At 48.2% G+C, this 12,771-nt stretch overlaps 1 protein-coding gene across 1 annotated transcript; it reads left to right on the top strand.

Annotated features, from left to right (window-relative positions):
- The first annotated feature begins 7,383 nt into the window (after window positions 1-7,383).
- ARPC5 (actin related protein 2/3 complex subunit 5) lies at window positions 7,384-12,497 on the top strand. Its single transcript, XM_053951010.1, has 4 exons — window positions 7,384-7,563; window positions 8,490-8,561; window positions 10,260-10,436; window positions 11,246-12,497. Exons 1-4 carry the CDS (start codon window positions 7,420-7,422, stop codon window positions 11,306-11,308), a joined length of 456 nt encoding a protein of 151 aa, XP_053806985.1. The 5' UTR covers window positions 7,384-7,419; the 3' UTR covers window positions 11,309-12,497.
- Window positions 12,498-12,771: the final 274 nt, after the last annotated feature.

The raw sequence follows: 12,771 nt of genomic DNA, 5'->3' as shown, positions 1-12,771 counted from the left end.
CCAGGTTGCTCCAAGCCCCATCCACCTGGCCTTGGACATTTCCAGGCATGGAAGGGATGCAGGAATGGGATATAATCACTTAGAGTCACTTGGAAAGGGGAACGTGTGCAACAGAGAAATACCTGCAAAGCATTGGCCTGGTGTTTGGTACATAAGCAGCAAGGCAAAATGAAAACCCCAAACCATCCAAATATAATAAACTGTCTGAAGAAAAACATTCATTAAATCAAACACACAGCAAGTACTACACATATATAGGAAAAGAAATATATCTTGCCTTCACCTGTGCAGTCTGACTCCATTCAGAGCAAAGCTGGCAGAAGCAGCTTAAACCAAAATTCCATGTTGATGTAAATAAAGATCACACCTGCAGCAGCCATAGAACAGGGGCTGCCAGACCCTCAGCTCCTGGGCAGGACCTGCCCACCACAGGTGCTGCATAATTCAGGCGGGTCTGGGAGTATCCAAATGTCTGAAAATGGGTACATAGAGCTGCCCTACACATATCACAGGAGCTGGAGTGAATTCCCCTCCTCCATACTGGATACATCACTGTATTCAACCATGACATAAAAGAAAAAAGTTGGCTTTCCTTCCTCTTAAAAAGGGAAATAGCAATACCCTGAAATCACATGGCTTCCAGGCAGCTTCCCAAGCACATTTGATGTTCATTGACTAAAGTAATGCCCAACAATGGCAATTGAAAGCAGATTTTCCTACACTATAAAAAGTCTTATTCTATTAGAAAATAGCAGGTCTTATTATTTAGCCAACACCCATCCCTGCATAGTGAAAGAAAATGAGGTATCCAGATAGAGAAATATGAGCTGTTTGGAATGCCCAGGCTCACTGCATCCCCAGCAACTCTGGGTGTTCCCAAAGTACACCAAACTCTGCCTTCTCTTTTTCCTTGACATACAGCCATCATTTTTCAGTTTGACAGGAATCACCAGGCAGCTGCTCTGGAAGGAGGAGATAGTAGGTGTAATTACTGCCCTGGGAATGAGGATTTGTCTGGTTTGCTCTGTGAACAGAGTCACAACTCCAGTGGGTTTTCTGCCAGCACAGCTCTCCTCATTCCTAGAGAAGAGCCCAAAAGGAGACAGGTGGAAATGAGATCAGATTCTGACTGAACATTGGTGCAATATTCTACATGTACAAGGCTCATAGTTCACACCAAAATTAAAATTACCATTACTGTCTGTCTCATAGCACTTAGGCCAGTAATTGGTAAAACTTTCCCTGGTCCTGTGCTTCTGGAAACCATCCAAACTCCACTGATCAGCATGGAAGCAAATCTGTGTGCACACTAATCATTTCACCCCAAGTCTTAAATTATTTTCTGAACTGATATTTTCTAGGAATGAAATATGTCTCTTTGAGTCCCAAGAATCATCTTCATTTTACAGGGAAAGAAGATGAAATAGAATATTTTATATATATATATATATATATATATATATATATATATATGTTATGTGCAATATAGGAAAGGTCTCTTCTCCTTCCATTGCTAAACTTTCATTTTCTTCCTCTATATTTTTGATCTGTAAACACAGGCTCTTGGCAAGTTCCCTGGCTCTTTCTTAGGGCAAGAGGAAATCTGTCCAATTGTTTGACAAACAAAGAATCCTGATAACATTTTATAATTAATATGTAAGAATTTCTCCACCTATAATCTCTGGTGTGACCATACTCAGTAGAATGGGATTTTTTTTTTTTAATAATCAAAATCCTGGGTTAGTTCTGTAATTTTTCCTTATGATTTTTGCTGTCCTAAAATTTAACCTGGTTACCCTGTCTGTGGCATGTAAGTGTCCTTATTTGTCATTCCCCTTACAGACTGCTTGCTGCTCTGTGGGTTTCAATTCTACTCTTAATAGACAGAAAAGGGAAAAACACTTCTTTTTAGGCATATAGAAGGGGAAACAATCAAGATAATGAAGCCGTGGAAAAATCTCTGGAAGTGAGGTGACAATTCCAATCACTTTGAGGCTAAACAAGCCACATGAGGCAAATTTCCTGGAATGGTTTTGTGAAGGTCTGACTTTCACAGGAGCTCAAGCAGAAAACATTCCCAGCTCAGGACCTAAAACCTGGCTAATCTTTATGGCCCCTTGGCAGAGTGCAGAGCACCAGGGCCCCGCTCCAGAGCCAGGAGCAGCGCTCCTGTGGCACGAGATATCCCATATCCTCCTGTGTTCAATGAGCTGGAGAGCAGGCAGTGTGGCTCAAATTGTCTGGATATGGTTATGAGCAGCTGTGGACAGATCTTGCTTCTTCCCTCATATCCTTTGTTTCTTATTTTTTAAACCTTAGGGCTGTGCAGGAACGTCAAGTCTCCGGCTCATTACGGGACCATGTGACTGCTCTGGACTTTGAACTCAGATAAACTCCCTACTGAATGAAAACGTGTAAAATGCTTCCATCAGAGATTATTTTGCACCAGGCTGTACTAAGAAATGCAGCAGAATTTCAACACTCACATTTCAGAGGCACAAAAGAGAAGAACCATCCCTGTCCTGGGTGCAGCGTTTCAGGAGAAGCTCCAGAGCGTGCCTCCCTTTCCCCCCATACTCACAGCAACATTTATACCAGCCTATGGAAGCAGATCATGGTTTAGTTTGGGGAATAAAACATCCTGATTCCATGTAATCACACATCAGCCTCTGTCTAATCAATGCATACAATTTTGCTTCCAAAAGACATCTTCAGAAATCCCAAAATCACACCTTTAAATCAGTAAAATCAGATCCAAACTGGCCACATTGGGATGGATCAGAATTTCTGCATGCTTTTTAGCCTGGAGAGATACCAGAATTTACCTAACATTTGGATAAGAAAAAGAAAATCCCAGCCCTGCTCATTAGGGTGTTTTTCCCTAGGTGCAGAACATATGTCTTGGACCCTGGCTCACTTCCAGACAGAGTCATTAGGGACTGTTCTCCCTGTGGTTTTCTCTGGATAAAGCATTCCTCTCCAGTTCCTCCTGTGAACATTTGTACCATGTCGTGGGGCACTAATCAGTAATTCCTGCCCTCTGCCCCAGACAGGCATTTTAGCAAAAAGTTAAATAATTTCTTAAAGCTGTAATTATATCCCAGTCCCCTCCAAATATAGTTGGGAGGGGCAGAGATAGAATTATAATTTTAATTGAATAGAGAGAGAGAGATAAATATGTTAACACTAATTTTGGGCTCCTAGGGATCCATCAGACACCAACTCCTGTATCAGAATGGTGGCTCATGGAGAGGAACAGCATTGGCAAAGGAGCCAAAGGCTGATGCTGCACATCCAGAAATGCACTTTGGTTGTGGGAACACTCTTCCAATTAACCCATCCAAAGAGGTAGTTTGGGATTTGACTTCCATCCTGTAAGGATGTGATACTGTTGATTGAGGAGATTAAAAAATTGACGGGTTTTGATCAGGACAAAGCACCAACCAAAGAAAAAGAGGCAAGTTTCAGGGGGAGATGTGAAATGTCCAGTGCCTCTGGTTGAAAAGCTCTAGAAACACTTAAACGGAGCTGGAGAAGCAACCGGCTCCATCCGAAAAACGGCACACATCCCTGAGGTGCGACATTGCCATCATGTGGCCATCCCAACTCTGCAGGAACACCAGCAGGGACGGGAGGAATCGTTATCCCAGGCTTGCAGCTTTTTCAATTGTCTTTAGCACTGGCAGCCTACAGGAGAACTGGCGGGGGGTGACACCCTCTCCTGCCACCCCTCTCCAAAGAAAAACACTCGTTTTTCCGGACCTGCCCTCCTTTATGCCAGGGAGCAGAGACATTTTCTATTTCCCGAGGCACAGCTCTGCCAAGGTGACATTGCACTGCACAGAACAGAGCACAGCTGACCATCCAAAATGTACAGAAACACCAGAAATGACAAATGGAACATTCCTGATGTCAGGAAGCCAATCTTTAGGAGAAATCTGAATGAGAACAGCACAATGGTCTGGATCAGGAAGGAACTACAGCACATACATATGCGAAAATATATGAGGACCATAGACACAAGTGAGTATAGAGTCAGGAGTGGAAAGCAAAGCAAATTAACAAAATTATGAATTTAAGGAAAAAATTAAATACTGACAGAGGGCAAAACAGGGTGGAATGCAAAAGTGAGCTGTGATAAAGTATGCAGATGGCAATGTTTTACAGTGGAGCAGCAACAGAATTATGAAGATCCAAGAATAATGAGGGGCAATGAGAGCAGCAGTGAAGGCAAATAATTTCCTGCTTGAGCCAAAAGCTGTTCACCCACACAAAATTTGTGTTTGCCCTCCTCTGGCACCCTGGTACAAAGCATGATTGAGCTTACTCACAGAATGGCCCACTGCTTCCTGGAATTACAGCCTCAGGGAGGGGGACACAAACATCCTAAGAAAGGGAAAACCTTGGTGCAGAAGTACAACAGGAGTTTTCTGTCCAGCTGGCACATTAGATAAACACACAAATCATTTGGAAAGAAACTCAGTTGGACATTCCTTAGAACACCCAGATTTCAGCTGTAACAATATTGTAGCAAAACTTCACTAATAAAAAAGGGCTATAGTATCACTTGAGAAATGAAAAAAAAAAAATATTGACAGGCACAGAACAGACGCTCAACTCCCACAGATGCCTGGCCCCACAAAGGTAAATTCTGTTTGTGTTCCCATCTCCCAGAAACTGGCACCTGGAAACATCTAAAAGAACCTGCCTGCTGCCACCATCTCATCCAGAGCCAAACCCCTGCACTGGGAAAGATCCTTCTGCACGGAACTGCCCAGACCAGGGAGGAACCTTCTTCTGCAGCACGGAATTTGCAAAGAAAGATTGTAACAGCCCTAAAGTGGAAACTCAAAAAGCCGCTGAAGGAAATCAGATAAATAGTTGCCGAGCTGACATGGTAATGACGCTTTTTAAAGTTCTTTTTTTGATGGTGTTTGCATGGGGTTTTGCCACATTGAATCATGGAGTCACCTGTAACAATCCTGAAAAGTGTGGCTGTTTCTGTTGTGCAGTTTCTCCTCTATAGGGTATAAGGGAAAATTTTACTCATTTTTTTAGCAAAAAGGCTGTTTTGTGAATAATGCCCCCATGCTCCCAGAGTTTTGTTCTCTGTGTCATCAGCCAAGTCTCCATATGCTGCTACAAGTTTCAGCAGCTTTTTGAAGAGACTGTCCACTATTTTTTATGTATAACATACTTTGTGTGCGGCATCACGGGGGCAGCCCCTCGTCACCCAGCTCTGCCAGCAGGTACACAAAACTGACATCAAATTAACCTAACAGGAATTAAAACATCTTTTAGGACAGCCTTTCCCCAAGGAAAGCAGGAGAACTCAGCTGGACAGCAGAATTTAAAGGCTTTTTCCTCTCTCACCCAGCTCCCAACAGCCTTTCCCAGCCATGGAAGGCAGTTTGCTTCCTCTGATGTCTCCAAGACAAGGAAGGCTTTTCCCAGGTGCATTTCTGCCCTCTCAGAGGGAACAGCTATACCCCAGACTCAGAAATATAGTAAGGCATTCAAAAATGCCAAAGGAATAATTCAGTGGAAGTCCTCATTCCGAAGTGTTTCCCTCTGGCACACACCTGCTCTGAGGATGGCACAGATCCATCCACTTTTTGGTGTGAAACTGAGATCACAGATGGCAAAAAACACCAATAAAGTCCCCTCTTGCCAAATTTAACCCATGGAATAACTGTGGGACTCAAATAATGGATTATGAACATACTTTGGTTTTAATCCTCGACCTCTTAAGCCAGAGCAGTAAAGCCTGAACCTCAGTACTCCCAGCCCATGGCAGGCAGTTGGAACTACATGACCTTTAAGGTCCCTTCCAACCCAAACCATTCTGGGACTCTCTGACAGTCTATTTACCTCCTGCAATTACTTTGTTGCCCTTAAGCCAATTTCCAGCAGAAAAATGCCAGCAGTCCCCAAGCTACAGGTACAGCTGGGCTGCAGCTTCCCAAGCTGAGGCAACTTTGGTGGAACATGTGACATATCCTAAATTCCTCCTCTGTCAAGGAGGTGGGTGGTCCTGCAGGTAGGGTTGATACAGGAATAAATTTTCCCACCAGCTGTTTTCTTCATAACAAGGGGGTAGTGGTGAGTGTAATATATGTGTGTGTATATATATGTGTGTGTGTGTTTTTCCAGGGCTGCTGCTTTCTCTTAAGAGGAACCTCACAAAGCTGTGTCATTTCCTAATTAACAATAGGATAATTATTATTTACACAGGCCAAGTGTAACCTAAAAAAATAACAGTCAGGCTGTGGCTATTTTTTACCTCTTAAGGTCACTAGGTGCTGCTGGAGTAGGATCTCCCTGAGCAGTCCGAGCAGGGTAACTCCAGCCTCACTGGGAGCCACGCGGGTCCTGCCCAGCCTGGCGCTGTCCTGGGGGTGGACAGAGGGACCCAGACAAGCTCGGGAAGAGGCTCATGGGAATCTCATGGAATTTAACAAGGCCAGGTGCTGGTGCTGCGCCTGGGTCAGGGCAAGCCCCCAGGATCGATCCAGGTGGGGAGGGAGCAGATGGAGCAGCCCTGGGAGAAGGACTTGGGGGTGCTGGGGGTGAGAGCTGGACCTGCCCCAGCCCTGAACCCCCCTGCCCTGGGCTGAGCCCCCAGCGTGGGCAGCAGGGGAGGGGGATTCTGCCCCTGTGCCCTGTGCTCAGCTGAGACCCCACCTGCAGAGCTGCCCCAGCACAGGAAGGAGCTGGAGCTGCTGGAGAGAGTCCAGGGGAGGCACCAGGATGGTCAGAGGGATGGAGCAGCTCTGCTGGGAGGAAAGGATGGGACACTTGGGATTGTGCAGCCTAGACAGCTTTGGGGTGACCTCATTGTGGCCTTGCAGTACATGAAGGAGCTGTTGGGAATGATGAGGATGCACTGTTTACAAGGGCCTGGAATGACAGAACAAGCAGGAATGGCTTCAGAGTCAGTCAGAGCATGGTGACAGTAACATCAAGGTTGTGACTTCAATTCCGGTATTAAGAACTGGATTCAACGATGCTTGTGGGTCTTTTCAGAATATTCTGTGAATCTGTGAAACTTCAAATTGAAAGAGAGTAAGTTTAGACTGGCTATTGGGAAGAAGTTGTTCCCCATGAGTGAGGCCCTGGCACAGAGTGCCCAGAGAAGCTGTGGCTGCCCCATCGCTGCTGAGACTAAGGCCAGGCCGGACGGAGGCTGGAGCAAGCGGGGCTGGGGGAGCAAGCGGGGCTGGGGGAGCAAGCGGGGCTGGGGGAGCAAGCGGGGCAGGTGGGAGGTGTCCCTGGCCGTGCGGGGTGGGGTGAGGCGGGCCCAAGGTCGCTCGCCGCGCCGGCCGGGCCGCGATCCGCTGACAGCGCTCCCGCTGCGCCGGCGCCGCCCGGGGCGGGGCCGGGCCGGGCCGGCGGCGGCTGCGCGGCGCGGGCGCGGCCATGGCGAAGCACACCGTGTCCTCGGCGCGGTTCCGCCGGGTGGACGTGGACGAGTACGACGAGAACAAGTTCGTGGATGAGGAGGACGGGGGCGACGGGCAAGCGGGGCCTGATGAGGGCGAGGTGGACTCGTGCCTGCGACAATATCCTGAAGGGAGCGGCGGGGGCGGAGCGGGCGCGGCCGCCGCCGGGGCGGCCTTATAGGGGAACATCCGCGAGCGGGCACCGCGGCGGGCGGGCAGCGCTGGAGGGGGAAAGGGCTGGAGGGGAAGGGGCTGGCAGGACAAGGGGCTGGCAGGACAAGGGAAGACGCCGAAGGGGGAAGAGGCTGGCAGCAGGAAGAGGCTGAAGGGAGAAGGGGCTGGCAGAGGGAAGGGGAAGAGGCTGAAGGGGCTGGCAGAGGGAAGGGGAAGAGGGTGAAGGGGAAGGGGCTGGCAGCAGGAAGAGGGTGAAGGCTGAAGGGGCTGGCAGCAGGAAGAGGGTGAAGGGGGAAGGGGCTGGCAGAGGGAAGGGGAAGAGGCTGAAGGGGGAAGAGGCTGAAGGGGGAAGGGGCTGGCAGCAGGAAGGCGGCCCAGCTTCCTCCCCTGCCCGCAGCAGCCGCAGTGCCCCAGGGCTGCGCTCAGGGAGGTGTCCCGGGGGGATGCAGACTGGGGGTTCCTGTGCCCAAAGAGTTCCCCGTGCCCGCTACCAGGGCTGCCTCGCCCAGCTGGCCCTTGGTCACTGCTGCTGCTGTCCCAGTGGCTTCTGGGGCTGGATGTGACAAGCTGAGACCTGTTCTCGAGGGCTACAGATTGCAGAAGTGATGGAGAATGGTTTCTTTTACTTGGACGCTTATTCAGGGAAAGGCCTAGGAAGTATTCAACAGTCCCGGAACTATACAGCTGCTTGTTGATGCTGCTCCTGCCTTAAATGGCCTGAAAATTGCTGTCTTAGGCTGTAATGTCTTCTTAGCTGGTGAGGGAATCCCTGCATCAGAGTGTTTTCAGTCATGCACAAGTCAGCTACAAATATAGCTGTCCTGGTACTTGATGTCCATGTACTTGGTGTCTGGTCCTTAACCATGTGGCACAGGGAACATGATGGCTGCACTGCAGGCAGCTCTGAAGAACCCTCCCATCAACACAAAGAACCAGGCAGTGAAGGTAAAATAGCGACTGCTTGCTCATGGGTTACTCTCTAAAAATCCTTTCCTGTCTCTGTTACTTCTGTGTCACTAGTTGTACCTTGAGGAGGCCAGAGGAGCAGAATTTAGGGTGAAACCCTAACCATTAGGGTGAAATCCATGACGACAGGTGTTTTAATCTTGTTCAAAATACTGTAGCTCAGGTACAGTGCTGTCCACGTACCTTTACCTTGGTGCTGGATCAGGTGTGGTTCTCCTGCCAGTGCTGGTTGTGTTTCCTGTGCCCAGGGGTCACCAGGTGCCTGTGTCTGACTCAGACCAGACATGGCAGCTCACCGATGTAATCGTTGTGTGCTCAGGGAACCAGGGTTGCAGTTGCCACCTCTGACTAAGAAAACCACCAGCAGTGAGCCTACAAAAAAAGGAAGAATTGTTTTTTGTCACATCCAATCAAAATGAAGCTGTTAAAACCTCAGGAAAAGCAAGCCCTCCCCCTGTGATAGTGTGGGAGTCTGCTGGGTACATGCGTTTCTGAATATCCCCAGGATGGATCCTGAATAGCTCATGACTGCAGTGGTGGGAGGAACAGGCTGATAAGATATGGCACTGCCCAGCTGGTGAGTGCCTGCAGTCACTTCTCCCTGCCCAAGGAGAGGCCCAGGGGCATGGTTCCCTGCTCCATGGCTCCTGGCAGAGCTGTTCCTGCAGCCCCAGCCCTTTCCTGAAGGGTTTTACAGAGCTCTGAGAACCAGCTGTTACAAATAGAGCTGTATAGCTTTGTCCTCACATTAATGACTTGTTTCCATTAGCCCTCTATTGAAGGATTTAAGAATACACTTGGTGGTGGAACTGAAGCGGGTAGAATGACTGAACATTAATAGCTGCCTTAATTTTTGGTTATCTTTGGAGCTTATATAATTTTACTTACAGTAATGTGGGAAGTCTTGCTAAGCCAAGTGATTATGGGATATTAAATAGGGCAGGAAAACTGACATCCATAGTTTCCGTAGGGGGAAGGTGCCTGAGGTGTTTGTGCGATGGAATTATTCAAAAGTCCAGCAGCCCTGAGACATTCTTCTCTCATGCTGCCTCAGTTAGTGATGGATGAACAGGAGGAGCTGCTCCTTGCTGATTACATGGCTAATTGCTGCTGTAAGCACGCCTCACACATTCCCAGGCCTGAAATGACATCCAGATCAATAGTTATGAATTCTTAATATCAATGGCCAGTCTGCATCCAGTGTACCTGGGACTGCTTGGAAAGCACGTGGCTTCCAGCAGTCACCTCTTCCAGGCTGCCAATGGCATTTCCCTGGATCACAATGGTCGTGTCACGTTAAGCAGTACAGAGGTATAGAAAAGGCTCTAGTGGGAAGGGGGGCCAGACAAACACTTGATTGTTATAATTATTTTGGAACTTGATAGATCTTGAGCTTCCATATAAGCATTTACTATTTAGCCATAATTAAGGTGTGGAGAATTGCAAACACTAACAGAGGCAGAAAAACTAAAGCGGGGCAAATGTGTTAAACTCTTTTACCTTGTTTATCCTTGGGAGGATGTGTCTGTTACATCTTACTGTGACAAGCTCTTCACACACTGTCCTCTTCAGAGGTGTTAAAGAGAAAAATGCTCTAATTCGGTTTGTTTGAGAGAGCAGCAGTGTTTGGCTGTGCCTCACACCAGGGTGGTTGTGTCTGTGCCTGCCTGTTGACAGGACCGTGCTGAGAGCATCGTGCTGAAGGTGCTCATCTCCTTCAAAGCCAACGACATTGAGAAGGCGGTGCAGTCTCTGGACAAGAACGGGGTGGACCTGCTCATGAAGTACATCTACAAGGGCTTTGAGAGCCCCTCCGACAACAGCAGCGCTGTGCTGCTGCAGTGGCACGAGAAGGTGCGTGCATGGGGACAGCTCCTGCCAGAGTGCCCAGGCCCTGAGCCTGGCAAGACCCCCCTTCCAGGCTGTGAGACTCAGTGCCAGATTCAGGCGGTGACGAGGGTGTGGCCCTGGAGCTCACAGCTCAGATACACCTCCTGCCCACTGCTGCTTCCTTGAGTTAACACCCAAAAGTTAAAATTTGGGTTTCTCTTAGACTGAGGCAAACAAAATGGTTTCATCCAGTGATTCGAATGGGCTGAAGGAGAATTTCCTTCCTGCAGGGAAGCAAAATTTGCAGCTTGGTTATGCAGGGAAATGAAAGCTTAATTAAAGTTAAATAGCTTTCTTGAAATCAAGTGTGATTATTGTACCCTGGCACTCTGGCTGCTGGTGTTTCGTGGAAGGCAGGCAGTATAAATGTGATCCAAGTAATTTCATAGACTCCCAGAATGGTTTTGGTTGGAAGGGACCTTAAAGCTTATCTCATTCCACCCCTGCCATGGTCAGGGACACCTTCCACCATCCCAGCTTGCTCCAAGCCCCGTCCAACCCGGCCTTGGACATTTCCAGAGATGGGGCAGCCACAGCTTCCCTGGCACACCTGTACCAGGGCCTCCCCACCCTCACAGGGAAGGATTTCTTCCTGATACCTAACCCTAGTCACCTACTAACCTACCCTAACCTACTCCCTGTCAGGTTGAAACCCTTCCCCCTTGTTCTGTCACTCCAGGCCATGTCCAAAGTCCCTCTGCATCATTCTTGTCAGCCTGTTCAGGACCTGGAAGGGAGCTCCAGGCTGTTCATTGCCATGTTTCCCTTCCCAGGCGCTGGCTGCCGGAGGAGTTGGGTCCATTGTGCGTGTTCTGACTGCCAGGAAGACGGTGTAACTCCAGCAGGGGTGACGGTGTGACTCCAGCAGGGAGCCGCTGGTGCAAGCCCTGATCCCCTCCCGGCACGGCCGCCCCTGGGCAGCCCTGTCCCCCAGCTTTGCCTTCGCCCTGCTGCTTCTGTCATACCCCACCGATGATGCGCGTCGTGATCTCTTCTGCAGTGAAATTCTGGAAAATTATGAAGGTGGAATTTTACTTTTAACAGGAATATTTGGTACTTGCCAGCCTTTCAGTGACATTCAGTGATGTAAACAATTTGGTGTTTAGGGTGATTTGCATTTGTGTGTAATTGTGGCAGATTTGGACCTGACTCTCTGAGCAAGTGCTGAGGGACACAGGGCAATGTCTTAATTTTTTGCTAGTCGAGCAGTGTTTTGAGCTAAAATCTTGATATTTGAGAAGTGGGGCAGCTATTATTAACACAGGTAACTGGACCATATTGCCTTTGGTCATCCTCTGACCCTACATCTGTGAATAGGAGAGAAAAAAAGCTCTTTTCCAGCCCCAATTATCATTCCAGAGAGCTGAGTATTTTCCTGAACCTGCTCAGGTTCCTTGCCATCAGTGTGATGCTGGGTCCACAGTGGGATGGAGTTGTCCATCATGCAGTTTGGAAAGTGAAATTTAAAAGGTTAATGGTCCATTTACACTGGAGCCCAGCCCAGCGAACTCTTCTTATTTTGGGGAGTGAAGTTCCTGAGGAGAAGAGGAAAAAGCAGCTTTTACATGGCAAATCACCTTTCAGCAACTGGGAAGTGATTTGGTTTTGTCAAGCACAACTAAATGGCTGCTTGGGGTAGTCTGAGAAACATATCCTGGTATTGACACCATCCTTGCAGAGCCTCCCCTATTTTGTTTTCTGGTTGTGAAGGGTCTTTAAGGAGACCAGACAGCTCACATTCCTGTTGCATTGTGCCTCATCATGCTAGCTAGTGGGCCAGTCAGGGTCCCAAATAAAGAGGAGAATTTTAAAGAATTAGGAAAGCCCAGGGCATCCCAGACCACGGATCACCGTAGAAGGTTTAGGGCCAGGACTTAAATACATGTGTTTTAATTTCACTATTTTACTACAGTTCAGTTGTGTAAAACTGTTGGGGACCTTGTGAAATCTTTGCTGTTTTTTGATATCTGCTTTGTTTTTGTAATAATAATAAAGACCAGACAATAAATCGTCACTGAATATTTACTCACAGTGTCTGACATGCCTTCAGTGGAGACAGGAGCCAGCATGGTTACCTCTAAACCATTCGGTGCCTCCCTAATTCTCTTCCTAGGATGCTTCTGCTTGCTCACTGCCTCCAGAAGAACACAGGCACAACCACAGGAGGCACTGAGATCACCAGGTGGGAGACCCAGCCTTGCTACAGAAAGCATCCAGGTTTCACCCATAGATCTGTACAGAAATTCTCCTGGTCGTGCAGCGAGGCTTCTGTCCTTACAGCTCTGCCAAGGACTGTGAT

Source organism: Vidua chalybeata, chromosome 9 (assembly GCF_026979565.1).
Source record: "Vidua chalybeata isolate OUT-0048 chromosome 9, bVidCha1 merged haplotype, whole genome shotgun sequence".
NCBI lineage: Eukaryota > Metazoa > Chordata > Aves > Passeriformes > Viduidae > Vidua > Vidua chalybeata.
The sequence above is the reverse complement of the archived record's forward strand: the minus strand, read 5'-3'. Positions and strand labels throughout refer to the sequence as shown.